General features: G+C 40.5%; 1 protein-coding gene across 1 annotated transcript in view; it reads right to left on the bottom strand.

The window, feature by feature from the left end:
* CFTR (CF transmembrane conductance regulator) overlaps nt 1–26,776 on the bottom strand; it is a 116,011-nt gene that overhangs the window by 73,970 nt on the left and 15,265 nt on the right. The window contains exons 2-6 of the mRNA XM_048500629.1: nt 18,820–18,930; nt 17,839–17,947; nt 4,321–4,536; nt 1,497–1,586; nt 284–447 (exon numbers count right to left, since the gene is read on the bottom strand). Coding sequence (XP_048356586.1) covers nt 284–447; nt 1,497–1,586; nt 4,321–4,536; nt 17,839–17,947; nt 18,820–18,930 — 690 coding nt within the window. The remainder of the gene's footprint in view (nt 1–283; nt 448–1,496; nt 1,587–4,320; nt 4,537–17,838; nt 17,948–18,819; nt 18,931–26,776) is intronic.

The raw sequence follows: 26,776 nt of genomic DNA, 5'->3' as shown, positions 1-26,776 counted from the left end.
CCCCCTGTGCGAATGGCTCCCTGGGGACGGCGTTTTTGCTGTCCCCAGGGTGCCATATTCCGCCCGTGTGGAAGGGGCCTATGTTTAGGTTGATAGTCCAACAGCCCTACAGTACATGACTGCACAATTAAACAATAGGTTTTACCTGCAGTCTGTATAATTGGTATTTTCAGGCAATAGGGAAATCCATCATATACTAGGGCATTTACCCTCTTTGCTCAGAACCCAGAATCAAGAAGCATGGCAGAATCTTAATATTTAAAAGAAATAGCTGCTTTGTCACCTGTATTTCATCATCCTTCGTCCTAGCCAGGCTTGGAAAAGGGCAACAAGGATTAGAAAGCCAAGTCCACAAAATGCTGATGCCTGTAACATTTCGCAGAGGAGCCCCATCAGTAGTAGTACTTGTAAAGGTGCAATCCACACAAAATGAGCCAAGGCTAAGCCCTGAAAAAAAGATCACAGCAACTGAACATTGAAGATGTGCTCAGAAAACAATATGAAAGCCAGTGAAGATTGATTGTTAAGGTTACTCCTCTACAAACAGTAGAACACATTTTAACACTGATTTTATGATTATGAATACCAAGCAATATTTTCAAAGTGTTTGCTATATGGGATGGGGTGCAAAACCAGAAACTTTTCTATTTTGGCTGCGGAGATCAAAGCACAGTATTACAATAGCCATGAACAAGTCAGGATTGGGTCTAGAAGAGGCAGGACTGTGCAGGAAAATGTAAATACCACAGTTTTCAGAATGGTTCCCACCTCCAAGGATAGCTGCACAGATGGGATTATTCCCATGGGCACAACTTTCCTAGGAGGCTATCCAGTGCATCAATCCTAGCCTTAGGGAAATCCATTCTGTGATACATGGGGCTGCTGCTTCTGTTGCCCACCTTTCAAGGTCACATTGATAGGCACCTGCAGTATTACATCACTAGAAAAAGGCCATTACAGACACATTCTTAGATATTCTAAATTACAATGGCACGTAGAGAACAAGGTATGACTTGAGCTTTACACACAGTTTAAAAGTGAATACTGCAATCACAGGTAAGGGGCCTATTTACAGATTCTGGATGTTTGATTAAGAATATGCACAGAATACTGGGAACTGACAAGTGCCTATACTTTTGTCAGATTTTCTTAACTGTTTTATAAGCTTTGTACAGCAGCAGAAATAATGGGATATAAATATTTTAAGCAAAAAAATAAACAAGCTAGAATCTTAAGGTTCTACATATTGGAGCAGAAGAAAGAGATCAATCAGAATTTAATTTGAATTTATGTTAACATATCCTAATGCTGCCAGGGGTGTTTTGAATGAGGGTGGGGAGTGTCATTAGTACATGACACAAAATTCCAGAACTATTCATTGCAGCCAGGTCATATTGTTCTGGGGATGAAGAGCACTTTTGAACACTACAAAATCTATAGATACCTGTTCTTTTTAAAGCAATGCAATAAACGTGATTAAACTAGCACCAACGTACTTCATCAAATTTGTTCAGATTGTTTGAAAGAAGGCTAACGAGCTGTCCAGTGCTTATTTTATCTAGGACTCTGCTCGACAATTTTAAGGTCTGTAAAAGAAAACAAATATAAAGTGATCAAACAGAAGAAATTAAAATGTTAAGACAGTCATCATCAAATAAATACTATTAGTTGCCAACAAAATAATACAGTTAATTGTCTTATGTTATACTTGAGACACGCTCTAAAATAATTACCTCTCTCACATTAATAACTCTTACAGTGCATCTGCTGTTGAAATACATTAACAATTCAATCCTAAATGGAATTACACCCTTCTAAATCCTTGGGTTTAGAAGGGTGTAACAATGACCCCTTCTGCACAGCAAATGTATAATGGGTTGCAGTCATGATTTAAAAAAAAAACAATTTTCCTGTTTTCCTACTCATATGCATTCCATGCAGGCAGCAAGAGGAGCCCACGGAAACAGTCTGGGCTGCTGTCATATCTTTGCATGGAGACGCTTCTCTCTTTAAAAAAAAATTTCCTGCAACACATGCACAGCTACGCAGGCAGGCTGAAATGAACCTCCACCACCATACTGATGTTCCACAATATGAATGGCTGCACCTGCGTAGCTACGCAGCTGCAAGCCACATTAAAAAAAGGAAAAAGGGCCTCCCTTCAACAGCCAAGCAATGGTCAGCAGTTTCTCCCTCACTGTGGAGGACGTGGTGGAATGGAGAGAAATAAAGCACCTCCTGCCTGGCCGTTCACTCAGGAGTGGCTCCAACCCAGGATTTTCCAAAAGGATAGCTTATTTAGCAGTTTTCAAAAAAAAAACCCTGGTTGTGAGAAATGGCACAGGGCAAACTTGTTTTGAGGGCGGGTCCTGGATTATGTTGGTGGTGGGAAGTCTCCCCCCACACACACACACACATCTGTGTTTCTTGGCCTGTGCAGAATGGGGCCGTGCTTGGGAATAAACTGCATATGTTAAGCAGTTTTCATACATATTCTGTTTTGTTGTAGAAAACAATATCAGCAAACAATAGAATCCTGTGAAAATAGATATCTGAGAATTTCATGCAAGAATCACATAAGCATATTCTACCAAATCTATATATATAAAAAGCTAACAGTGTTTTTGTTGATGACAGTATACCTCAATAACTGCTGGGCCAATTCCTCTGAAAATTCCCAGCCACTATAGTCAGCCAGGCGAGAGTGTTTTTAGATGTTCACATACCTGAAATTTCACACCTGGCCCAGGTAAAACGCCTTTTCCCTGGCGCTCCCTGGTGAAGGACATGCAGCTACCTGTGTGTAACTGTCACCCTTAGAATGTTCATGCAGCTTAGAATGTTCGCTCAGATGGCCAGATATGAGCAGTGAAAACAGTACATAGGCAGTAACTTGAGTGGAAGTGAAACACATACACACACATACACACGAGGGAGAGGGAAGGGAGGGAGAGGGAGGGAGGGGTGGCAATCAAGGGAAGAGAGGAGGGAGAGAAAAGGGACGGAGGGGGAGGCATGTAAGGGAAGAGAAGTGAGAGAGGAGAGAGTGAGGGATGGCATGCAAGGGAGGGGAGGCAGGGGGCCCAGCATCTTGATATGACCCACCCATCCTGGCGGAGGAAAAGGGAAGGGAGGGAGGGGGAGGGGTGGCATGCAAGGGAAGAGAAGTGAGGGAGGGAAGAGAGTGAGGGGCGACATGCAAGGGACGGGCAGGAGGGGCCAGGCACCCTAGATTCCCTGAATACTGCGGTTACAGTTAAGAAAACCGGGCACGCATTACTCAGGAGTAAGCTCGGTACAGCAACTGTGACATACTTTGAATGGCTGCGTCGTGCCCCTCAGAGGGTTTCCTCAGAAGCGACACCCATTGCCACCAACCAAACTTACTCCCAGGTAAAGGATCATGACCAGCCAGCCTAGATGTGTGGGAGGGGTGCCTTTCCATTCCCCACCCCCCCAAGGAATGCGGGCACACACATCAATGACATCGCACAGTATCAGGCTGCGTGTTTGCATGAGCACGTACTGCTGGCCTCTGCAATTGATTTGCTGCTACTGTTCCTTTCCCATTTCACCACAATAAGCCACAGCAATGTGTGGCTGGGCCCCGCTAGTAATAATAATAAGAGTTTGGATTTATGCCCCACTTTTCTCAACCATAAGAAGTTTCAATGTGACTTACAAACTCCTCTCTTTACAACAGACACCTTGTGAGGTAGCTGGAGCTGAGAGAATTCTGAGAACTGTGACTAGCCCAAGGACATGTGCAAAAGGCTTCATATGCAGGAGTGGGGAAACAAACCTGGTTCACCAGATTAGAGTCCGCTGTTCATGTGAGAAATGGGAAATCAAACCCGGTTCTCCAGATTTGAGTCTATCCTACTTAACCATTACACCATGCTGATTGATGTTCCCTCTGAGATATCTTGATCATTTTACATTGTAGATGGCAATGTAGAATTTACCATAATACTGGACAAATTCAGTAGTGAAAGTGAGAAGGTGTTTACTTTTAATGACAAAATCTTGCAGGAAAATTATATGATTTATAAATTAAGGCGGACTTTACTTGACAGAATTTCTGTCAAATAACCACATCATCATTAACTTAGTTCATTCTTTTAAAAAATCTGTACAGTACTTTTCTAATAAAACAACACCTTATAAACAAAACGAAACAAAAATCCTAAAGGGCAAAGACACTAATCTCAGCTGTAAATTAAGAGAAATGTCACGTGTTAGAACTTGCATGGACTATTCCATAACAGCAATCTGTGGTTACTTTTTATAAGTCCTCCATGCACTATTTGAAAAACCTACCTTTTTATAAATTAAGCTAAACATGGCAATCCTAATTTGCATTCCAATGTGATGGAGGCCAAATATAGCTGGATGAAGAAGCAACATCCGAACTATGAAGAGAAGGCAGAGTCCTATGGCTAAGTAGTAAGCTATTGACCGTTCAACTGAATTGGAAGGATCATAGGAAGCTATTATTCTTCCCAGGAGAAGAGGCTGGACAGCTTTCGTAACCTCCTGTAAGGACAGAAAAAGTGAAAAATCTCTGACAATATGGTCAATAATGTCTATTCCACTGATAGTCTAAATTAATTTTTTACTTTATTTTTGATGAATGCTTAACAGTTTCATCCATTATAGATGGTATTTGTTTTAGTATATATCCTCTTATAATGCTTTATACAAAGACTTTGAATCAGACTGGCAGAATTCCGTGACTGAAATCACTACCTTTGCCAACTTGTAAAATTCAACAATAACAATAGCTGTGAGTTAATTCTCCCATGGATACAGATTTTTTTCAAACATTCTCATTTATTATTTGCTGTTGTGGTACCCCAGCACCCTTCTTCCAGTGTGGATGCAGGTTTTCCCACCTTTATTGAGACGGAGATGCCTTTCAGGTAGCGTGTGAGGATTGGTAGCATATCTGCTCTGCCCAAGGAATTCCAGGAAGGTGAAGAGAGTCTTTTTATTAAAAATAAATTCCCCCTTTTTCAAGGTACTAGAGAATTGAAGCAAGTTCAACATATTAAAGCATAAAGATGGAATTAAGAGATATTTCAATAGATGGAAGTCAGGCAGGAGTAAACTATAAACAATCTGAGGTTTCTGTCACAGGCATCGGAGTTTATCAGACTTACTGAATTTCTCTGTTTCCTAGATGTTACATTTCTTATGAAGGTGCTGTTTTGTCTTAGTGTCACAACACTATTTGTACTTGTTTCTGATGCTAAACATCTGTGTAAGCCCTACATTTCTTGCATGTGGCTTTTCTTAGGTTTTGGTCTGCCATGCGCCAAATTAGCATTGAACTCTCAGACTCTAAGGACTAGTCAGCATCCTCATGGAACCTGTCCTTGTGAGTTGGTAGAAGATATTACACTCTGACTGGAGTGAATGGCTGTTCAGCACCATTTTACATATCACAGATCTCTTCAACAGAGTGCTGTTTTTTTCTTTGCAATGTTCCCAAATATATTTTGGTTGGGACAATTTTATTCCACAGGGCTTACTCCTATGAAAATGATCTTAGGACTGCACCTCAAATTACTTAGATTGCTGTCATGCTCCTGAATAATTATTGCCATACCTCCTTAAATACTACCAATGTCACAGGATTAGATTATCATTCTATAAAAAATGAGCATATAATAGTGGGAAAGTTCCACCCTTTAGCTATGCTTTAATTGTTCCTCCCCCATTTACTGGTTTTGATGTTCCTTTAGGGAAATTTGGGGTATTTTGTATAAAATAATCATGTGATTTACCATAATATAGGATGAACTCAGTAGTGAAAGTGGTATGTCATTTTCTTTTAATGAAAAAGAACTGCTACATTCAAGACAAGTGCATAATTGTGGTACAGTAATTAATCCAGGTAGATCTTTTTCACATATTTGTGGTACAGTAATTGTGGTACAGTAATTAATCCAGTTAGACCTTTTTCATATATTTTCAAAAGCTGAAGAAAGAGGAGAACTCAAGAATGGAAATATTACCTAGTGAATTCTTCTGGGTTTCTTGCATACTACGGCAATGTGTGTTCAAATACAATTGCTGTATTGCTATGATGTTCTGACTTCAAAACTGATGTCAGATTTAATCATATTCGAAAAATTTTAAAAGAACCCATATAACAACATATTTTAAGCACTATACTGTATAACCAGCAAGCCCCAGGCTTGCAGAAAAATATGAATTTTAAGCATGGGGACTGAAATAAACTCCATAACAGCATCAGCAATGTAAACAGACACTTGGGTGTTTTGCATTGGCAGAGTAACTCAAAATGGGTGACAAAAACAGCAGGAGATTAGTTTGGGAGGGGAACAGGGGGAGAGTGGGGGAATGTGAGAATATATACCACTCATATGGACAATGAGAATATGGAAAGAACAAGCAATTTGGTGGTGGGTGAGGCAGAGAGTTCACAAGAGAGGATGGATGACAGCCAAGTGGAACCACAGCAAGAGGGAAGTAACAAGGAGCACAGGCAGAAAGGGATTTCCCTGTCCTGCAAGTCTCCCTGTACTTCGCAAAGACTAATTGGATAAATAAGAACATGTGCCAAGAACTGTATCAAAATACAAAATATTCCATTCCAGTGAAGCAAACTGCTTATTCGTTTAGAACAATATGCTTTCATTCACAAATTATAAAAAATGGCCAAAGAAATCATTATAATCACTTCTATATGTGTCTTTTACATTGACCCTTCTCATCCCATAGACACTCCATCACAAATATAATCTCCATGCTTTCTATATGTGCAATTTCTTGGAATAACCAAGAAGCAATAATAGTCTGGAGAGTGACTGGGCAGGTTGCTGCTGGGGCAAAACAAGAGGGCCCCCTGCTGCTGCTGCTGCTGTCTTTCCAGGCCCTGCTTGCTCCTGAGAGGAGGGCAAGGGGGACTGGCTGAATGACTCTTGAAATTGGTTCCTGGGTCTTATGCCCCCTCTGCTCCCCTAGATACACTATTGTGTACAGAAGGAATAGTCTGCAGAGCCATAGCTCTATTACCAATTTGTATTGCCATAGAGAGTATGAATAAATTCCTCAATGTTGTGTATACTAAAAAAAATTCTTTTATTTTCACTCTTTTTGCATCTTTTACGTTTACATTTGTTATGTGTTCATTTTCTTTATTGTAACCATTTTGGTTTCTATTTCTTTCAATGTAATACACCTTCTTTACATGTGAACCAGGCTCATATCAAAGGGATCTACCCCATCATGTCCAATTTAATTTAGCTTAATTAAACTATGAAACAGTTAATTAAGGTTTGAATTTAATTCACCAAAACAAGCTTCCTACCTTTTGTCCCAATTGTGGATAAAAACAGCTAGGAAAAGATTTTCTTTGGGAAACAGTTACAGCTCAGAGTAGAAAGGTTCACACACACCCCAAAAATCAGGTGTTCTCACAGTTGCTTTTAATGAACATTGCAGATATCTCAGATCACCATCTTTGATCTCCTGTGTCTCATCAGAGTCTCTAAGACTCTGTCTTTCTCATATGTTACTAATTGCACGGCTCACGCATTAGGATGGTATAGAGACACTGCCTGGCAGAGGCATACCTAGGCAAACTAGAGCTCTGGGCAAAATCTGAGTTTGATGTCCCCCACCGTGACCAAACAATGGTTTTTTTCCACCAGGTCATTTCAAAGTCACCATCACATTATAGAACATCCCCCAACTCCCAAATCTGAACACAGCAATGGGCCATGCCACACAGCAGAAATAATTTTTGGAAAACATTTTCAAAATAACTTCAAAATGTTTTATTACTGCTATGAAAACATTTTATGGTGTTGTATCCAGTCCCCCCAATTGAGGGAAGCAGAATCACTTTAAATGTTATTTAAACTGGGGACCCCAGATTCTCCCTTTAAGGTGGATTTAAAAGGAGAATCTGGGCTCCCTAGTTTAAACAAGTGATGCTGGAATCCAGCCCCAAACAGCATCATTTTCAATGGTGTTTAAACTAGGGAGCCCGGATTATCCTTTTAAATCCACTTTAAAGGGATAATCTGGGGTCCCCAGTTTAAACAACATTGAAAGTGATGCTATTTTGGGGTGGATTCTCCCCCACCCTGAAACAGCATTCCTTTCAATGTTAAAACTGGGGACCTCAGATTCTCCCTTTAAATCCATGCCGAAGGGGGTGGATTTAATAATAACAATAACAACAATAATAACAATAATAATAATAACAACAACCACCACCACCACCACCACCTTTATTAGGCATTGAGAGAATAAAAGAAAGAAAGAAAACAAGCATTGGCAGGAAAGGAGTGGATTTAAAAAAGAGTATCTGGGGAAATTTAGGGGGTGCCTGTTGTCAGGGGTGCAATTATTAAGATAGCAGCACCAAAATTTCAGAGTGTCTTCATGATACCCTACTGATGATACCACCCAGATTTGGTGAAGTTTGGTTCAGGGAGTCCAAAGTTATGGATCCTCAAAGGTGTAGCCCCCATCTCCTATTAGCTCCCACTGGAAACAATGGGGGATGGAGGCACTCCCATAACTTTGGACTCCCTAAACCAAACCTCACAAAACCTGGGTGATAGCATCAGGAGAGTATCCCAAAAAATTCCTGAAATTTTAGTGCTGCTAGCCTAAAATCTGCACCCCCTGCAGGCCAAAAACAGAAAAAACACTGAAAATCCAAAATCCCCCACAAACAAACCTGCAATTTTGTCGTCCACCACAAGGTGGCGCCCTGGGCAGCTAATCACTTTGCCCAATGGGAGGAACACCTCTGCTCCCTGGCATATCACAGGTGGAAATACATGTAGGATTTGCTTCCATATCTGAATTTCTGCCTGTCTATATTGCCAGTCTGCTCCAATTTTTCCACCCTAGCAGCAGCCCTTTCTGTAATTGGAGGGGAGGCAGGTACAGCATTCACCCTACTTCCTCCCACAACCTGTTGTGCTATCTGCCAGTAGTCAAGCATTTGCAAAGAAATATTTCCTGCTTTCTTAAACAGGAATGACACCAGATCAGTGGTGGGATCCAAAAATTTTAATAACAGGTTCCGATGGTGGTGGGATTCAAACAGTGGTGCCGCCGCACACGCACCTCCAGTCCCTATTGGGCAGGGAGGTTGCTTTAGTAACCCCTTCTCGGCACTCAGAAAAAATTAGTAACCACTTCTAGAGAAGTGGTGAGAACTGGTTGGATCCCACCTCTGCACCAGATAGCAAGCAAGAAATTAAACCATTCCCCATGCTAGTGAGCCAACAACTTGTTTGGTATAAATCAGCGATTTGGAAACACAGAACTATCATCACCATCCTCTTTGGTGGCAATATCTATTGTATTTCTGCTAATAGACTTCACTCTGTATTACTTTCTCCTGGAAGGAGACTCAAGGTAAGGTTTACAAGCTCCTTTCCCCCAGAGGCCTATGACCTATAGGAACATGGGGTCACCCATGTCCCCAGGCGCATGCCTTTTGGTCACATGGGGAAGTCTGCCTGGGCCACCCGCCACCACCAAGCCCCACCCAAGCCCCACCACCCGCCACCACCAAGCCCCTCCCACGGCTGACTTTTGCCCTCCCCTGGCCCTGGGAAGGCAGGAGCCAGCCTACAGAGAGGCAGGGGCAAGGCTTGGTCCAAGCCCCACTCCCCACCCCCTTCCCACATGTCCCGCCCCTGAGCAGAAGGGGGGCGGGGGCATGGGAATGCCCAGAGGAGGTGTTGTGCCTGGACATCATTTTCCCTTGATACATTTCTGCTCTTCCCACAACAGACACCTTGTGAGGTAGGTGGGGCTGAGAGAGTTCTGAAGAACTGTGACTAGCCCAAGGTCACCCAGCAGGAATGTAGGAGTGCAGAAACACATCTAGTTCACCAGATAAGCCTTTGGCACTCAGGTGTGTGAATCAAACCCAGTTCTCCAGATTAGAATCCACCAGCTCTCAACCACTACACCACGCTGGCTCTACTGAGTCACATTTTTCTTTCGTTACCACCTTACAAATGATCTCAACAGTTTGTTTAATTGCTAGAGCTGCGTGAACATTCTTATTCCTTCCTTGTCTCCCAAGAGAAAGACCATGCCAGACATATGAAAAAAAAACCCAAACCCAAAACCCTCCCTTTGCTGCAAAACCTGTCCAAATCCATTACATACTGTAAGTCCTGTATAACAAAAGAGTGAACAGATGTAAACAAGGTGACAGAAGAAAGCATTTTCCAAGATGAAAGAAAAATATCAGTTAACTAATATTTAAACTGGATATGACACCAGAGATCAGTGACTAGAATATCTTGCAGTTAATTAAAAGCTAATTAGCACCTCACAATTGGTATAAAGATTAGGAAGAGGCTGTTAAAAGAGTGAGAATTTAACCCTTTCTTTCCATACATCTGTAATAATTTAAATAGCTGTTGTTTGCTTAATAGGTTGGAAAAACATCAGTTTTATTTGTCTTTTTCTTTCAGAGTGAAATATTTAAATTATTAAAGAGGCATGGGGGGAAAGGGTTAAACACTACCTTCACTGCCAATCATTCCATGATCTTCAGAGTATCCACATGGGTCTACTAATTAGCTTTTTTAAAAAAGAAAGCCTGTTTGGTCTCAATTTCCTGATAATGAACCACATTCATTTTTCAAAACCTAGCTGTTTTTCTCAAAATCTCAAAATTCCCATAAATGCATTTTTGTTTATAAATTTTCATGAGCTTCTCCAGGCTTCTCATAGGTTACCTTTGTGCTAAACAGGAAATGCAGGAATTGTTGTAAAAAAAACCCCAGCTGCAATCAAAGTTAGTGTTTCCTACTCTCCCTTCCTTGCATGTGGACTATGCCACTTATGCACAGCCTGTGATTCCCTTCCTCCATCTCTACAATTCAGACTGGTAGCAGGTCAGTTGAACCCCTGGTACTCTCTGTGGCCTGTGAGGACCAGATTTTCTGAACAAGTTGCCAGTAAATAATCATTCCTATCTTCAGCTCAGGATGGTCCAAATACGTTTGGGAAAAGAGATTCACTGTATGCTTTAAAAGTCACTGGAAACAAGCTATTGGAAAGAACTAAATTGCAGAAAACTGCACACTAGAAAAGCAAGGTAAAGCTTTTAGAATGGATCCAAACAGCTTTTTCATGGTCTCCCTCCTTAGTCCAGTCACTCTACATGTGCACTTTTCTGCACACAAGTCCCAAAATTGTGGTGAAAGGCGACTGTTTTCTTCCTTTTTCACTAGTAAAGTGGAAAAGCTTGTCAAATCCAAGGTTTCGTTTTCCTTAACAATATCTTTGATCAGTCCCAGGATGAAAAGGAATTATAGAGCTTCATGATAGAACAAATTAAATGTGATTCAGGATCTCCATGATTAGATCAGTTGATGTTTTTATTTACTTTAACAGAAATGCAGGATACTCCAAATGTGATCAGAGTGGTAACACTGGGGCATTTAACCTTTCTCTCAATACTTTCCCCCCAGTTGTATGAATTCCCCCCAAGCAGCTCTGGCTCATTTTTCCTTTCTGCAGAACTATAGCAGCTTGTATCTTTCCATCACACTTTTATCTCCCTCTTCTTTTTAGGAATTCAGGGTCATATATATAGTTCTTCTTCACCACTCTATCCTCACAACAGTCCTGTGTGGTAGGTTAGGCTGAGTAGAGAATGACTGGCCCAAGGTGGCCCAATGAGGGTCATGGCAGCTTAAGATTTAAACCTTGGACATCTTAGTCCAGCACTATAATCATTACAACACAATATGGCCCATGGGGAAACCCACAGGCACCATACATGCGGGAGCTGAAGAGAACCCACAACTCACATCTGAAAGCCACAAAGAACATACAGTGAAGATTCCAGTCCAACCTGAACACTCTGTGATCTGCAAAGAGGACTGCATACAAGAGTTAAATACCCAGCTCTGCTGCTCCTATCAAATCTTGCACTTCTTTACAGCTTAAAAGAAAAAAAGGTTGGCGGATCCAAAAATTGAATCTCCTACATCACATTTAGTTTGAACCTGAAACATATTGGGTCATGACAGTCCTTTGTCTTCTCTCCTTTAAATGACCTCAGGACAGCGATACTGAAAGCTCTTTCATTATTTTGTGTAATCATTTCCTAATAGGACAATTGATGGATTTACTATTCATACACCATTTTCACAAATGGTCTAAACCTTCTCACGCTGAATTATATAGTTCCTGTTTTAAGTACTCACATCTCTTACATGATTACATATAATTTTGTAAAAATACAAATACAGCAGGCTCATGTTTAACCAACACAATCATGTTTTTAGTATACAGGGAGTAATATTTATAGAAGAATAATTAAAAAGAGAATTGAGCAGACATGATAAGTCTATCCAATTCTGAGAGCAAGCAGTAAAGCAAAAAAATGAATACTGCTTTTCATTTTTGTGAGATTCAAGGAAAAGGGAAACATATCTTACATCTCTTCTGATATTTATAAATTATGGCACAGCAAAGGGACTGCTACATTTGCTGGTGTTTGTTGTGTATACCATATGGAGATACCAAGTATGTTCTTAGATTATTGTAGCAAAGTGATTTATAACAGTTTCAGGAATGCACAAGTAGACTTCATTTACCAACTCTAAAAGAAAAAAATGAAATTAATATTGAGTCTCCTATAGGAGAGAAAGGGGGGATATAAATCCAACTCTTCTTTCTCTTCAAAACAACTTTATTCTTGTATTTTTTACAGTGAAACCGTGCGCAGATGACCTGCAAGCAGAGAAAACCTCTGTGGAAAACCTTCACCTAATGTCAAAGGCAGGAGAATCTCTGCAGCAGCACACAAAATTACAGGTGCAACTGAAAATAAAAGTAAGTGCTGGGGAGAGGAGGAAGGAGCAGAGAAATAAAACATCTTTTGGCTGCTTTTGTTTGCAAAGCCAACCAGGAGATGTCTTCAACCCATCTTCAGGGGAAAAAAAGATCACTAGTTTAGCAATTTTTGAAAAACAATTCCTGTGTTGAAAGAAATAAAACGTTCTAAAGACATTTTTGGGGAGAAAGCTGTGTGAACTTCTTCCCCAAAAATGCTTTTTATAATGTCCTCAAGATGTTATATTTCTGCTGAGTGGGAAAGGCCACTGAGAAGACAGAAGAATTGTACTACCATAGGGCACAAAGCCAAGTGGACTGATGATAGTACCACTTAAATAGCGCTGGAAAACAACTGTCCAGAGAAAATGCTAGTACTATCTTCACCCCCATCTAAGCTCATCAGCCACATTCTTTCCAGTGCACCTACACCAGCTCTACACCAGCTCCTACAAACTGTGTGTACATACAATCTGTCCCTGTGAGGGGGAACAATGAGTGATCCTGACTCTATGTATGTTGGCTGTGTACACCAATATGTCCTGTTTACAGGGCTCAGATGATTGTATTATTCATCATAACCAACAGCTGCTACCACCAGACAGAAACTCTTGACCAAGTGGACTGTAAATAAAAAGTGTATAGCAATAGAAGGGCATGTGCTCCTTTACAGAATTACCTGGCATTGTTTGTCTTTGTTCACATAAACATAGCATGATTATACTTATGACAAATATCACTATTTAGAGAACCATGATCATTTATGTTATGTGCTAACAAAGCTGAATGAACTGATGAAACTGAATCACAACCACCAGCTTAGGAAGATTTCCTCCCCTAGATCTGGATGCCCCAGGCTAGCCCAGTTTCTTCAGATCTTGGAAGCTAAGCAGATTCAGCTCCAATTAGAACTTGGATGGTTCCTTACCAGGGAAGTCCAGGGTTGCTACACAGAGGTAATCAATGGCAACCCATCTCTGTTCATCCCCTGCCTTGACCTAACAGGGTCACCATAAGTTGGTTGTGACCTGACAATAGTTCCCCCACCACCAATAACAAAGTTACTGATCAAATTATATCACAATAACCAATTCAGAAGAAGAGTTTCTACCCACCTTGGATGGGTACACAAAGGAAAAGGGGGATGCAGAAGCTGGAACTGAAAAGGGCACTATTGTTTTCAAAGTGTGTTTGTGGGCAAAGAATCAGAGCAGGAGCTAAGCAAGATACTTCTTGTGCCTTCTAAAGAAGGAATTTTGGTTTCAGTGGAGCAAGGCCTAAACAAAAATCAACTCCCATTTTCCAGAATCAGCTGTTGTCTGCTATGCTTAACATGACCATTACTACAAAGCATAGCAGAATATGCTTACAACAAAGCCACTTCAGATACCTTGATTTATTGCATATACTGTGACTTCTTAAGCAATTAAGAATGTAGCAAGTACTAATGACCGAGATCATGATTTCATAACAGAATTAGTGATGTCCACTATCTGTGCTCCATTTAAAATAACACTGTATAATGACCTATTCTCAGGTTGGTAACCTAATCAACGCTCTCTTGTCAGTTCTTCTATTAATATTAGGTTAGGTTGTCTCTGGAGATATCTTAAAAGAACATAAGAACATAAGAACAAGCCAGCTGGATCAGACCAGAGTCCATCTAGTCCAGCTCTCTGCTACTCGCAGTGCCCACCAGGTGCCCTTGGGAGCTCACATGCAGGATGTGAAAGCAATGGCCTTCTGTGGCTGTTGCTCCCGATCACCTGGTCTGTTAAGGCATTTGCAATCTCAGATCAAAGAGGATCAAGATTGGTAGCCATAAATCGACTTCTCCTCCATAAATCTGTCCAAGCCCCTTTTAAAGCTATCCAGGTTAGTGGCCATCACCACCTCCTGTGGCAGAATATTCCAAACACCAATCACACATTGCGTGAAGAAGTGTTTCCTTTTATTAGTCCTAATTCTCCTCCCCAGCATTTTCAATGAATGCCCCCTGGTTCTAGTATTGTGAGAAAGAGAGAAAAATTTATCTCTGTCAACATTTTCTACCCCATGCATAATTTTATAGACTTCAATCATATCCCCCCTCAGACGTCTCCTCTCCAAACTAAAGAGTCCCAAACGCTGCAACCTCTCCTCATAGGGAAGGTGCTCCAGTCCCTCAATCATCCTTTTTGAGATGCGGCAACCAGAACTGGACACAGTACTCCAAGTGCTGTCGCACCACTGCTTTGTATAAGGGCATGACAATCTTTGCAGTTTTATTATCAATTCCTTTTCTAATGATCCCCAGCATAGAGTTTGCCTTTTTCACAGCTGCCATGCATTGAGTTGACATTCCCATGGAACTATCAACTAAGACGCCCAAATCCCTTTCCTGGTCTGTGACTGATAGCTCTGACCCTTGTAGCTTGTATGTGAAGTCTGGATTTTTTTGCCCCTATGTGCATCACTTTGCATTTTGCTACATTGAACTGCATTTGCCATTTCTTAGCCCACTCACCTAATTTATCAAGGTCCGCTTGGAGCTCTTCGCAATCCTTTGTGATTCTCACCACCCTACATAATTTGGTATCATCTGCAAACTTGGCCACCACGCTACCCACCCCTACTTCCAGGTCATTTATGAATAGGTTAAAGAGCACTGGTCCCAAAACGGATCCCTGGGGGACACCACTCCCGACATCTCTCCATTGTGAGAACTTCCCATTTACACCCACTCTTTGTTTCCTGTTTCTTAACCAGTTTTTAATCCATAGGAGGACTTCCCCTCTTATTCCTTCATTGCTGAGTTTTCTCAACAGTCTCTGGTGAGGAACTTTGTCAAAAGCCTTTTGGAAATCCAAGTAGACAATGTCCACTGGTTCCCCCTTATCCACATGCCTGTTTACACCCTCACAGAACTCTAGTAAGTTTGTAAGACAGGATTTGCCTCTGCAAAAGCCATGCTGACTCTTTCTCAGCAGGTCTTGCTTTTCTACATGTTTTATAATTTTATCTTTAATGATAGATTCTACTAATTTACCAGGAACAGATGTCAAACTGACTGGCCTGTAATTTCCCGGGTGCCCCCTAGATCCTTTCTTAAAAATTGGTGTGACGTTGGCCATCTTCCAGTCTTCAGGGATAGAGCCTGATTTCAGGGATAAGTTGCATATTAAAGTGCATATTAAAGATCAGCAATTTCATGTTTGAGCTCTTTAAGAACTCTTGGGTGAATGCAATCTGGGCCAGGGGATTTGGTAGCATTTAGTTTATCAATGGCTGCCAGAACTTCTTCCTTGTCTACCACTATCTTCACTAGTTCCTCGGATTCGCCTCCCAAGAAGCATGGTTCAGGTGCAGGAATTTTCCTAACTTCCTCTTGGGTGAAGACAGATGCAAAGAATTCATTCAGCTTCTCTGCAATCTCCCTGTCATCGTTTAGCACACCCTTTGCTCCTGTGTCACCTAACAGGCCTACCGCTTCCCTAGCTGGCTTCCTACTTTTGATATACTTGAAGAACTGTTTGTTGCTGATCTTGATGTTCGCAGCCATGCGTTCCTCATAATCCTTTTTTGCCTCCCTTACAGCTAACTTGCTTCTCTTTTGCCACCATTTGTGTTCCCTCTCATATTCTTCATCAGTCAATCTGGACTTCCATTTTCTAAAAGACATTTTCTTTTTTCTGATAATTTCCTCAACCTATCTTGTTAACCATGGTGGCTTTCTTTTGGACTGGGTGCTGCCTTTCCTAACCTGCGGAACACATTCCAGCTGAGCTGTTATTACTATGTTTTTAAATAACCTCCAAGCATCCTGGACAGTTTTGACTCTCTTAATTTTCCCTTTCAGCTTCCTGCACACTATCCCCCTCATCTTTGAGAAATTCCCCTTTCTGAAGGCGAATGTAACTACATTAGTAGTTGTCACTTGTTCGCATGCAGAGATACTGAATCTGACAGCATTGTGGTCGCTGTTCCCTATCGGCTCAACAACACTGACTTCCTGCACCAGATCCTGGGTGCCACTTAGAATTAGATCTAGGATCACCTCTCCCCTGGTTGGTTGCACAACCATCTGTTCTAAGCCACAGTCATTTAGCATAAAAAACAAGCACTAAGAGATGATGATCTAGTTTTGCTGCTTAAAGAAGCACAAGGTCTAAATCTGATTAAATTTCTGCCTGCCTGTTCCCTATAAACAAAGTGGCAGCAAAAAAGCACCTTGCTTATTACTCTGTCCTGATGTTCTGAGCATTCTAGATATCCACACTCCAATATAACATTTGAATAGGATGTCGTGACAGGCCTTTTCTACCGACTAACGGGACCCACACAGCATTCCATTATTTTGGGGAACCAAGTTTGTTATAATTGTAAACCTTCATTTTAGCTGTTTTTAAGCAAGTATAAAAACTTTGGGTTCTCTGCCATAAAGTAAGTTTTGTGATGAACCAGAAGAACTTAAAAGACCACTGAGGCAGGAATTATAAAGAAGGCTGATTTATTTACAAGTTGGTATCAAAGAACAGATCAGCAGCACAGGTCTCCAGATAGATGAGAAAGCTGGTTATGGCTTCAGAGTGTGATCTGAATTTTAGTTTAGTGCTTTGAGGCACAAACAGGCTTTTACTGACTAGCCACTAGCTTAGATCCTCTCTCACAGACAGGATTTTACCCACACCTGCCTGCCCTTTCAGTCAGGGTGTCAATTATGCAATTTGAACATGCATTAGTAGCACTTTGGGTGTATGCTACCCATTCTAGATATCTGGTAGAATTGGAAACAGGCTATGTACCTGACATGTGGAATGGAAGATAGTCTAGCACTTTTATGCTGCATAAGGACAGTGCAATATCAATATATCATTACAACACAGTGTGCTCTAATTAAAAAAATATTTTGCTTACCTGAAGTCCAATAGTGGTACAAAATATAGCAAACCAATAAGTTTACTGAAAGCAAAGTTTACTGAGAGCAAATCTTACCCCTAAATATAGTAGTATTCCATAGAACATAAATCTCCAGAAGAAACATCTTTTAAGAGCACTGATGAGTCTGGGTTTTTTCTTTGAAGCCAATTCTCTATCCCATTCTCTGGAGAGAAAAAAGACCAGTGTGACCAAATACAAAACTCTGAGATTTTAGCATAGTTCAGTTCACTCAAAGATATCCAAGGAGATTTAGCTAAGGTGACTAATGAAATGAAGGCTTTGCAAAGACCCCAAAAATCTGATTCTCAATGACTTGATAGCTCAATAAAAGTTCAAGTGTAGTTCAGTCGCATATTTGGCAGACTTAAATACCCAGCCATATATCACTCTGCAGGGAGTTAATTCATTAAAAAGGTCACACTGTATGTTTTAAAGAAACCTGCTGTACTTCTTAAGACCAATACACAAATAATAGGCAAATAAAGGTTTTGGAGAGATTCCAGTCCTCAGCCAGAATAAAACAAAGACAGGCTATTCTAAACAATTCTATTTTGTGACTTTTTCAATGTACTGAATACACCATGTCAGCTACTGCTGAATATACTTTTTGATGGTATGATTTAACAACCTAGAGAAAATGTCAACCCAGATTTAACATACACACATAAAAATCTTTCATCAATTTACTCTTTTAATATTTGAATTATAAAATACACTTCCTTTGCAATTACTTGGTATAATTAAATAGTATGTAATATAAACGGCTCTGAGCTGCAAACTTTGTATACAGTGGAGTTAACACAAATTCTGCTGAAATCAATCCCATACAAAATTACTTGGGAGGAACTCCATTGAAAAAAATAGATTTTTACTTCAGAGTAACAATGGAGAAGATTAGACTGGAAGTTCCTGAAAAAAATATTTTCAGATGAAAAACAAGTTTTACCATCTGTCTTGTATTAAACTATTTGTTATACCCATTAAGTTGAAATTCTGTGTCTGTTCTTCAAAATACAGCATAATACTAGTACATACCTTTCTAATTTTTCTGAAAGATTATCTGCAGAATCTGCGGCAGGGATCTGATAAATATCTGACAATTCCAGGCGTTGTCTATAACCCTTTCTCAAAATAGGCTTTGTCCACCTAATAAATAATAGTGATTTTTTTCAAATTAATGTTGAAATACATTTTGGCAAAAGTACATGAAGAACCAAAAATCCAAAAAGATCTAAAGACTCAAGTAACAGTTATTTTGCACACAAGATGATCTTGGACATTCTGAATAGTAAGCCCTTGCCAGAAGCAAACTACTTTTGAAAATGAAAATATTTATTTATTTGAACATATTTATTTAAATTATATATACCATAATTGCTTTTGGACTTTAAAGTAGCTTAACACAAGTAACAAAAAAAATATAATTTTTAAAAGATAGTAAATTACCACATAATTAAATCTCTAAAATCATATATCAAGAATCACAACAAAACCTTCAGCAGTAACTTCATTAGCCTACACAAAAAGCTCTCTGAAACAGAAAACTTTGCACACCCTCTAAAAAGTCTGCAACGTAGGTCCCCTCAACACCCCTTGCAGCAGCAACCAATTCCACAACATGGGCCCCGCTGCTGGAAATGTCCTAATTATGCCTGCAATGGAACAAACTGATCTAAGGGAAGGTACAATGAGAAGTTCATCAAGTAGTACGTCATCCAAGGAGAGCAACTTCTGCATAGGAGTAGTTTCAGAAATAGTTTGTAATATGGCATGGAAATTTAAAAAAAAAACTCCTAATAACTTTGACTTATCTAATATGATTCCTGAAGTCAAAATTTATAATATAAAGTATCACGTGTCTGTGTGTATGTGTGTGAGAGATAGTTCAGTTCATTTATTGCATTAGCCATAGGCCATCACAGTCGGTGTAGAAAATATACATTAATAGACATAAACATAAACCATGCCTGCAAAACTATACATTCAAAGGATAAAAATCTTCAATGTTAAAATAGGCCAAGACATAGCAATTACAATTTAAAAGAGTTATGACTAAAACTTACCATTTATAGCTCCCATTCATTCCTATTAAATTTTGTGTAATACATTAAACATAGCTTTCCTATTACCTAATATTATCTTGTTAATGGGAAGTGTAAAAAACAGTATACACAAACTACAAAAAGTGCAAAATATACAATAAAATCACTACCTAATAGGATTAAGATACCAAAAACTGTATACTACAATTTGGCTTTACTCAGAGTCACTGAGGCCATCTTCTTCTCTATTAGTGCTGACAGAAAGTGAAAGTGGCCACTTTTAATGTACATGCTGGAAACACATCAGCCAGAAGATAATTTACTTTGTCCTCTTCTGCCCTTTTAAAGTCTGTCAAAATACCTATAAGGTATTTATCTTGGATATGTTCATATAAAGGGCATTCAGGAGATAGCAGGGGATATCTTCCACCTGATTCAACTCACACTTACATAAAAACTATTATTTTGACCGCTTATCATATATGCTGTAGCGAACCTCTGTATGGACAGTCTGAAAGCGCAAGCTGGTAAACGCTTTCTTAAGTTAAATCCAAAAGGTATCACGCATAACTTTTATTTATTTTAATATTGGGGATGCAGGGTGCGAATTTTGTGAGGGCCACTCTCTGTTTGTCATGAAGTGTCTCTATTAAGTATCCATTCATGAATTTGGCTTACCTTCCAAATCTTGATTTCCATGACTGAGAGGATCTCATAAAGTTTTAGGAGAGAAAGCAAAAGATCCCTCCATTTGCCAGTCCTTTCCATGTACTCGTAGGTATCTTTTACCAGCAAATTCTCAGTCATGCCCCTAAGCCTTTTATAATATAACAAAATCATGAGGTGTATTCAGAGGTGGGATCCAGCAGGTTCTCACAGGTTCCCGAGAGTAGGTTACTAATTATTTGTGTGTGCCGAGAGGGGGTTACTAATTGGTGATTTTGCCACGTGATTTTTGCCTTAGTTACGCCCCTCCTCTCAGCAGTAGCGCGCAGAACTTGAAGCAGTCTAGCAGGAGGTGCACCGGCGTGTGTGGCAGCCTGCGTCTGTGTGCATTCGTTTCCCGCCCGAGGACAGGCACAGCAGTTGCATCCTTGCCACAGCCCCGCCCAGGAATGCCCCGCTCCTGGAATGCCTGGCCACGCCCCCATCGTGCCCCGCCCAGCCCCATTGGCGCTACACCACAGTTTCAATCCCACCACCATGGGAACCTGTTACTAAAATTTTTGGATCCCACCACTGGGTGTATTGTGGCTATTGCTGGGAGACCAGCATTCGCATCAGGGGGGCAGGGGTGGCTCGTGGGAGTCCCAGGAGTTTTCTGAGGAAGTTATTTTGAATGATTTCTAATTGGCTTGCTACGCTTGCCTTCCAGCCCCATATTTCTGCCCCATACAGCTACTGTGCTATCACTTTACTTAAAAATACTTTTAGTATTGGAGCCACCATTTGACCTCCCTTTAGGTAGAAAAATTTAACAGTATGCCAATAGTACATTTTGCCTTGATGGTGTTTATTTTAAAATGTTCCCTCCATGAAAGATTAGAGTGAAAATTTATACCTAAGTTGTTATAAGCAGGACATTGTTCTATTTTATGACCAGATATGGCCCATCTATGTTTCACTTTGGAGTTTCTAAAAACTACAACTTTAGTTTTGTTGTGGTTTATTTTTAGTTTCTTCTTTTCACAATAATTTGCCAAACTCCCAAGCATCCTATGCAGGCCCACTTTTGTGAATGACAAAATAACCATATCACTGGCATATAAAAGTACCGGTATTCTTTTACCTTCCAGGGGTGGTGGGAAGTGTTCAGATGTATTCAAAACAGAAACACAATAGTTTATATAAAAACTGAACAAGAAAGGGGAGAGTAAGCAACTCTGTTTGCCCCCCTTCTGTTTCCCACTCTAACTCTTGCAGAAATCCCTGTGTGTAGGTCTCTCACTATTTTAAAGTTTTCCGTCAATGATAGTCTTATCTAATTTATTCCAAAGAATTGATCTCTCTATGGAATCAAAAGCTGAGGTAAGATCAACAGATGCTACATAGAGTCTTCCACTTTGCTGGATGCCATACTTTGAATCAAAGTCATTAGTGTTAAACAAAGATCAGTAGTATTATGGTTTTTCCGAAATCCAGCTTGCATATCATTAAGTATCCTGGATTCTTCTGGCCAGACATTGAATTTGGTAAGAAGATGCTTTGTGTATAGTTTTTAGACTACATCTAACAGACTAATAGGTCTATAATTGATTAGAAGGGTCTTTTGCCCCTTTTTGAAAATGGGCACAATTATGCTCTGTTTCCAGTTATCAGGAATTTTACATTATGCATCTATATCAGTAAATAATCTGGCTAAGATCAGCAACCACCATCGTACATTTGTTTTTATAGCTTCTGGAAGCAGGTGGTCTTCCCCCGGTGCCTTGCCTGAACAAAGGGAACCAATCAGTTTTCCACATTCAGCCATTTGAACTGGGCCTCACGCGGGGAATGATTCTAATTCCTTTACCTGATAATCCCCCAATTCAATTACTTCACTGTTATAAAACTGTGCCATCTTTCTGTTGGAATTACTGTATTGTCCACTGAAGGCATATCCCTTGTGCCCCATTCTATCAACTGCCAGAACCTCTTTTCCTGCTTGCACACCATTGCCTACCTTATTTCTTCCCACTGTGCATTATTAAATGCGATCTTTTTTTCTTTAATTAGTTGTTTGTATTCTGTCCTGGCTTGTGTAAGAAGTTGTCGAACCACACTTCTATAATGATATCTGAGTTTGGCCTGTATAGACTGAAGCACTTTCTTTTTTATTTTACCGTCACGATCAAACCAAGGCCGTTTCCGCACGGCCCATAAACGACGGCCTGGGGGCGGTAAAAACGTCGCCCCCAGGCCGCCGTTCGCACAGGCGCCGCTGCTGCAACTCAGCAGCGGCGACCTGACTCCGCTTCCCTTCCACCAGGGCGGCGTCAGGCCGCCCTAAACAACAACCCTTTAAAGGCCGCCAGGAAGACGCTGTCTCCCTCCTCCGTCCGACTCATGATGTCCTCGTCGTCGCCTGCTGGCCGTCGCAGCCCCGCCCACACTGTCCTCCGACCTCCAGGGGTCGGAGGGCAGCGTGGGCGGGGCTTAGACGGCCAGCAGGCGACGACGAGGACATCGTGAGTCGGACGGAGGAGCGGGAAGAGGCGGCTCCGTGCGGAGCCGCCTCTCCTGCGGGGGCTTCCGCCCCCACGCCGCCAGAACTCTTGCCAGCGTGGGGGCGCGAGGTGGCCGTGCGGAAACGGCCCAAGATTTTTGTTAGATCACCAGTGCCTTATCTGTAGTTAAATACAGGGCAACATAATCACTAATACTTCTAAATAAGGGCACCGCTGTTTCTGCACAAGCAAAATAATGCACTTTCAATCCACTTCCACAATCATTTGCAAGTGGATTTTGCTATTCTCCACAGCTGCTAAGTGCATTGGAAGTGAATTGAAAGTGCATTATTCTGCGTGTGCGGAAGGGGCCTAAGTTTAGTATCTCACCACTATTCAGAAGTGTAAATGCACCTTTAGCTCTATCGTATTCAGTCCCATTAAGGAATACCAAACCAAAATATAACATAAGGCATATTAAAAATGCACATCCTTTATTAAAAACTTGATCACTTGAGGTCCAGGGAAGGTACTACTTCTACCCCAAGGAACTTTGACTGTTTGGAACTGTCAATACCTTGACCCACTCTAGCATTAAAGTCTCCCAAGAGCAATATTTCAGCCTCTGGGTACTTGTCCCCAGCCTTTTCTAAAAGCTCATTCAGCAGTTTCCATGTTTGATGATTTACTGATGGATCTCTTCCATAGACTGGGAGATATACATTTAAGCATATGATCTGCCCAGTTAACCCATTGTTAATCACTAGGGCCTTAATGTTTTTATTACTAGTCCAGTTTAGCAGATGGGCAACATCCCCGATATTGTCAGCTACAAAGGTTCTCTCTCTCTCTCTCTCTCTCTCTCTCTCTCTGTGTGTGTGTGTGTGTGTGTGTGTGTGTGTGTGTGTGTGTGTGTGAAGTGTCATCCAGTCACAGCAGACTTGTGGAAACCCCAGCCAAACGAGAAGCAGAAGTGGTCTACCTCCTAAGTACTTACCCTGTTTAGTTTCTGAGATCTGACAGGATCAGACATCCCATGCTGTCTTCTCTCCCAAAGCATCATATATAACAATGTAATATGGTGTTCTATGACTAAAAAAACAGTGCATCTACATTTTATTTGTAAAGGATAACTATTATGCAAATCTTACTTCACATATGTGATGTAGTATGTAAAAATATCTGAACGATATCAGTGGAAGTTTATTTCATTTACTTATTTAAACCATTTTAATGCATACACACACACACACACACACACACACACACACACACACACCCCTGAAAATTTAATGAATGGATTTCCAAGAAAATGTGGTTGATTTCACAACCCTTATTATGGCTGTGATTCAAAGAGCTACTTTAGGCGCACCAATGAAATTGGGTATGCCCAGTGGGATTCCTGACCTCTCCCCCATTTAGTAATGGACTATTTGGCATGTAAATTGCTTTAGAAAGTTCTCTCTGTTTCAAAGGTGCTTCGGTTTAAAGGAGAAAGATGCTATTCAACAAACACAAGACCAATGTACACATGGGTTGGCATACCTAAGTATCACTGTTCTCTAGAGTCAGGCCAAAACAAAAGAATGGTTACATTAAAAGGCACACTGTATGATAACACACCCTGAGAAATTGTATGCAAGACTAGAAGAGAATTGTTGTGTTTAATTCTGCAAAAAAAATTCCTGAAAAGTTTCTGGAAGACTGGATTTGGAGAGTTAACAAAACTACCCTCAAAACTAAATCTAAATTTCTCAAAATTAAATCTAAAACTATGAGGAAAATGGTAGTTTTAGGAAGGACTGAAATGTATGGCTGAAATGCTTAATTTCTTGTCAAACTTGGACTTCTTTTGCTTATTTAACAATATAAAATTTAACAATTATAACAACCATCATATAAAATTGTACCATTTGGCATATTTATTGAATTTAAAAGTGTAAATATCTTCATTTTCCATGGCTTCCACAATCTTTACAGTTGCACTCTCCCTTAACATTAGAATTCAGTGTCATCCAATTAAATTGATTCAGGACACATAAAATGCAATATTTATTCACACAACAAATAGTTTAGAATGGAATTCACTGCTACATGAGTCGACTGTCACATGATATGGGATGGCTTACTATTTTGGATGGCTTCAAAAGGTGACTAAAGAAATTTATACATGTAGATCCAACAAAAGTTATTTACCATTATGGTTAAATGTTGCCAGTTTCTGAGGAATAGCAGCACATTAAAAGCTCTTAATTTTCTGCCAATGAGCTTCCAAGAGGCAAACAGTTGGCTACTTTTGGAAACAGGATTCTCAGCACAACCCTATGCAGTTACTCCAGTTTAAGCCCATTGAAATGAATTATCTTTCGATTTGCACTGTTAAGCGGATTCCGCAGGGGCCAAAAACAGCGGCGTGAAAAGGGTTTACACCGTTTTCACACTGTTTTCACACCGCTGTTTTTGATCCATGCGGAATCTGTCTTAGTGAGAGCCAGCATGGTTTTGTGATTACAGTGTCAAACTAGGACCATGGTGGCGAACCTATGGCACTCCAGATGTTCATGGACTACAACCAATTGGCCATGCTGGTAGGGGCTGATGGGAATTTTAGTCCATGAACATCTGGAGTGCCATTGGCTCACCACCACTGCACTAGAATATGGAAAATCCAGGTTTGAATCTCCACTCTAAAGATGCCAGGTCCCTCATAGCCTCCAAAGGGAGATTGGGGGAGGGGCGCGGTAAGGTTGCCAGCTCCAGGTTGGGAAACTCCTAGAGATTTAGGTGACCCTGGATCAGTCACTCGCGCGCACACACCTACTGCATAGGCTTATTGCGAGGATAAAGTGGAGGGGTTGATCATGATGGGACTTGTTTTGGCTCCCAAAGCATAGTATAAATAAATGAATTAGTCTCTGCAATTCTGTTTAATCCTAAATACAATTATATTCTTCTAAGTGCATTGATTTAAATGGGTTTGGAGGACATAGCTCTGCTTAGACTGGTACTCTCAATTCCAAATGTTGTGAAATTCAGGATTTTCAAACATTCAGATATGACATATTTTGAACACAGGGAGTCTGTGCACTGAATAAGAACCATAAGACTCCACAGAGATATTTTAAAAGGAACAATATGGTCCTAGTATTCAAATACTATCTGAAAGACTTCCTTCTCCCATACGATCCAGCACATTAGTTGAGATCTACCTACCCTGCTGTCTATTTTCCGGCCTTCAGAGGTGAGGTGGGTAGTAACTAAAGACAGGGTATTTTCAGTGGTGGCACCTTACCTTTGAACCACCCTCCCCCTTGAAGCTCACCTGCCACATACTTTCCTTTTTTAAGGCACCAGGCTAAAACACATCCTTTTACCCAGGCTTTTAATTACTGGTTTTACATATTAATGTTCTTTATGGATAGTTTTATGTGATTTTATGTCCGAATACTTGTGTTTTAATGTGATTTGTAATAGAAAGCTACCTCAAGTAGGACTCTGAAGAGGTAGCATAGAAATATTCTAAATAAATAAATAAATATGATAAGTATTACCTGAACTTTTCTTCAAGTCACCTCACACACACGCGTGCACACATAAACACACACACACACACACACACACACACACAGAGAGAGAGTACTAAGACAGTTGTTAAACACAACACAGTATTCTATTTACCTTTACATTTAGAGCAATCCAAAATGTTTTTTCTAGAGATCCTGGGCTGTCACTTGAAAATGATGGTTTAGTTCTTAGGGAGGATAAAGAATTTGGTACCTGTTGACACTATACATGATTATA

This window comes from Sphaerodactylus townsendi, linkage group LG06 (genome assembly GCF_021028975.2).
Source record: "Sphaerodactylus townsendi isolate TG3544 linkage group LG06, MPM_Stown_v2.3, whole genome shotgun sequence".
NCBI classification, from domain to species: Eukaryota; Metazoa; Chordata; class Lepidosauria; order Squamata; family Sphaerodactylidae; genus Sphaerodactylus; species Sphaerodactylus townsendi.
Note: the sequence above shows the minus strand (reverse complement) of the source record. Positions and strands in the feature narration are given on the sequence as shown.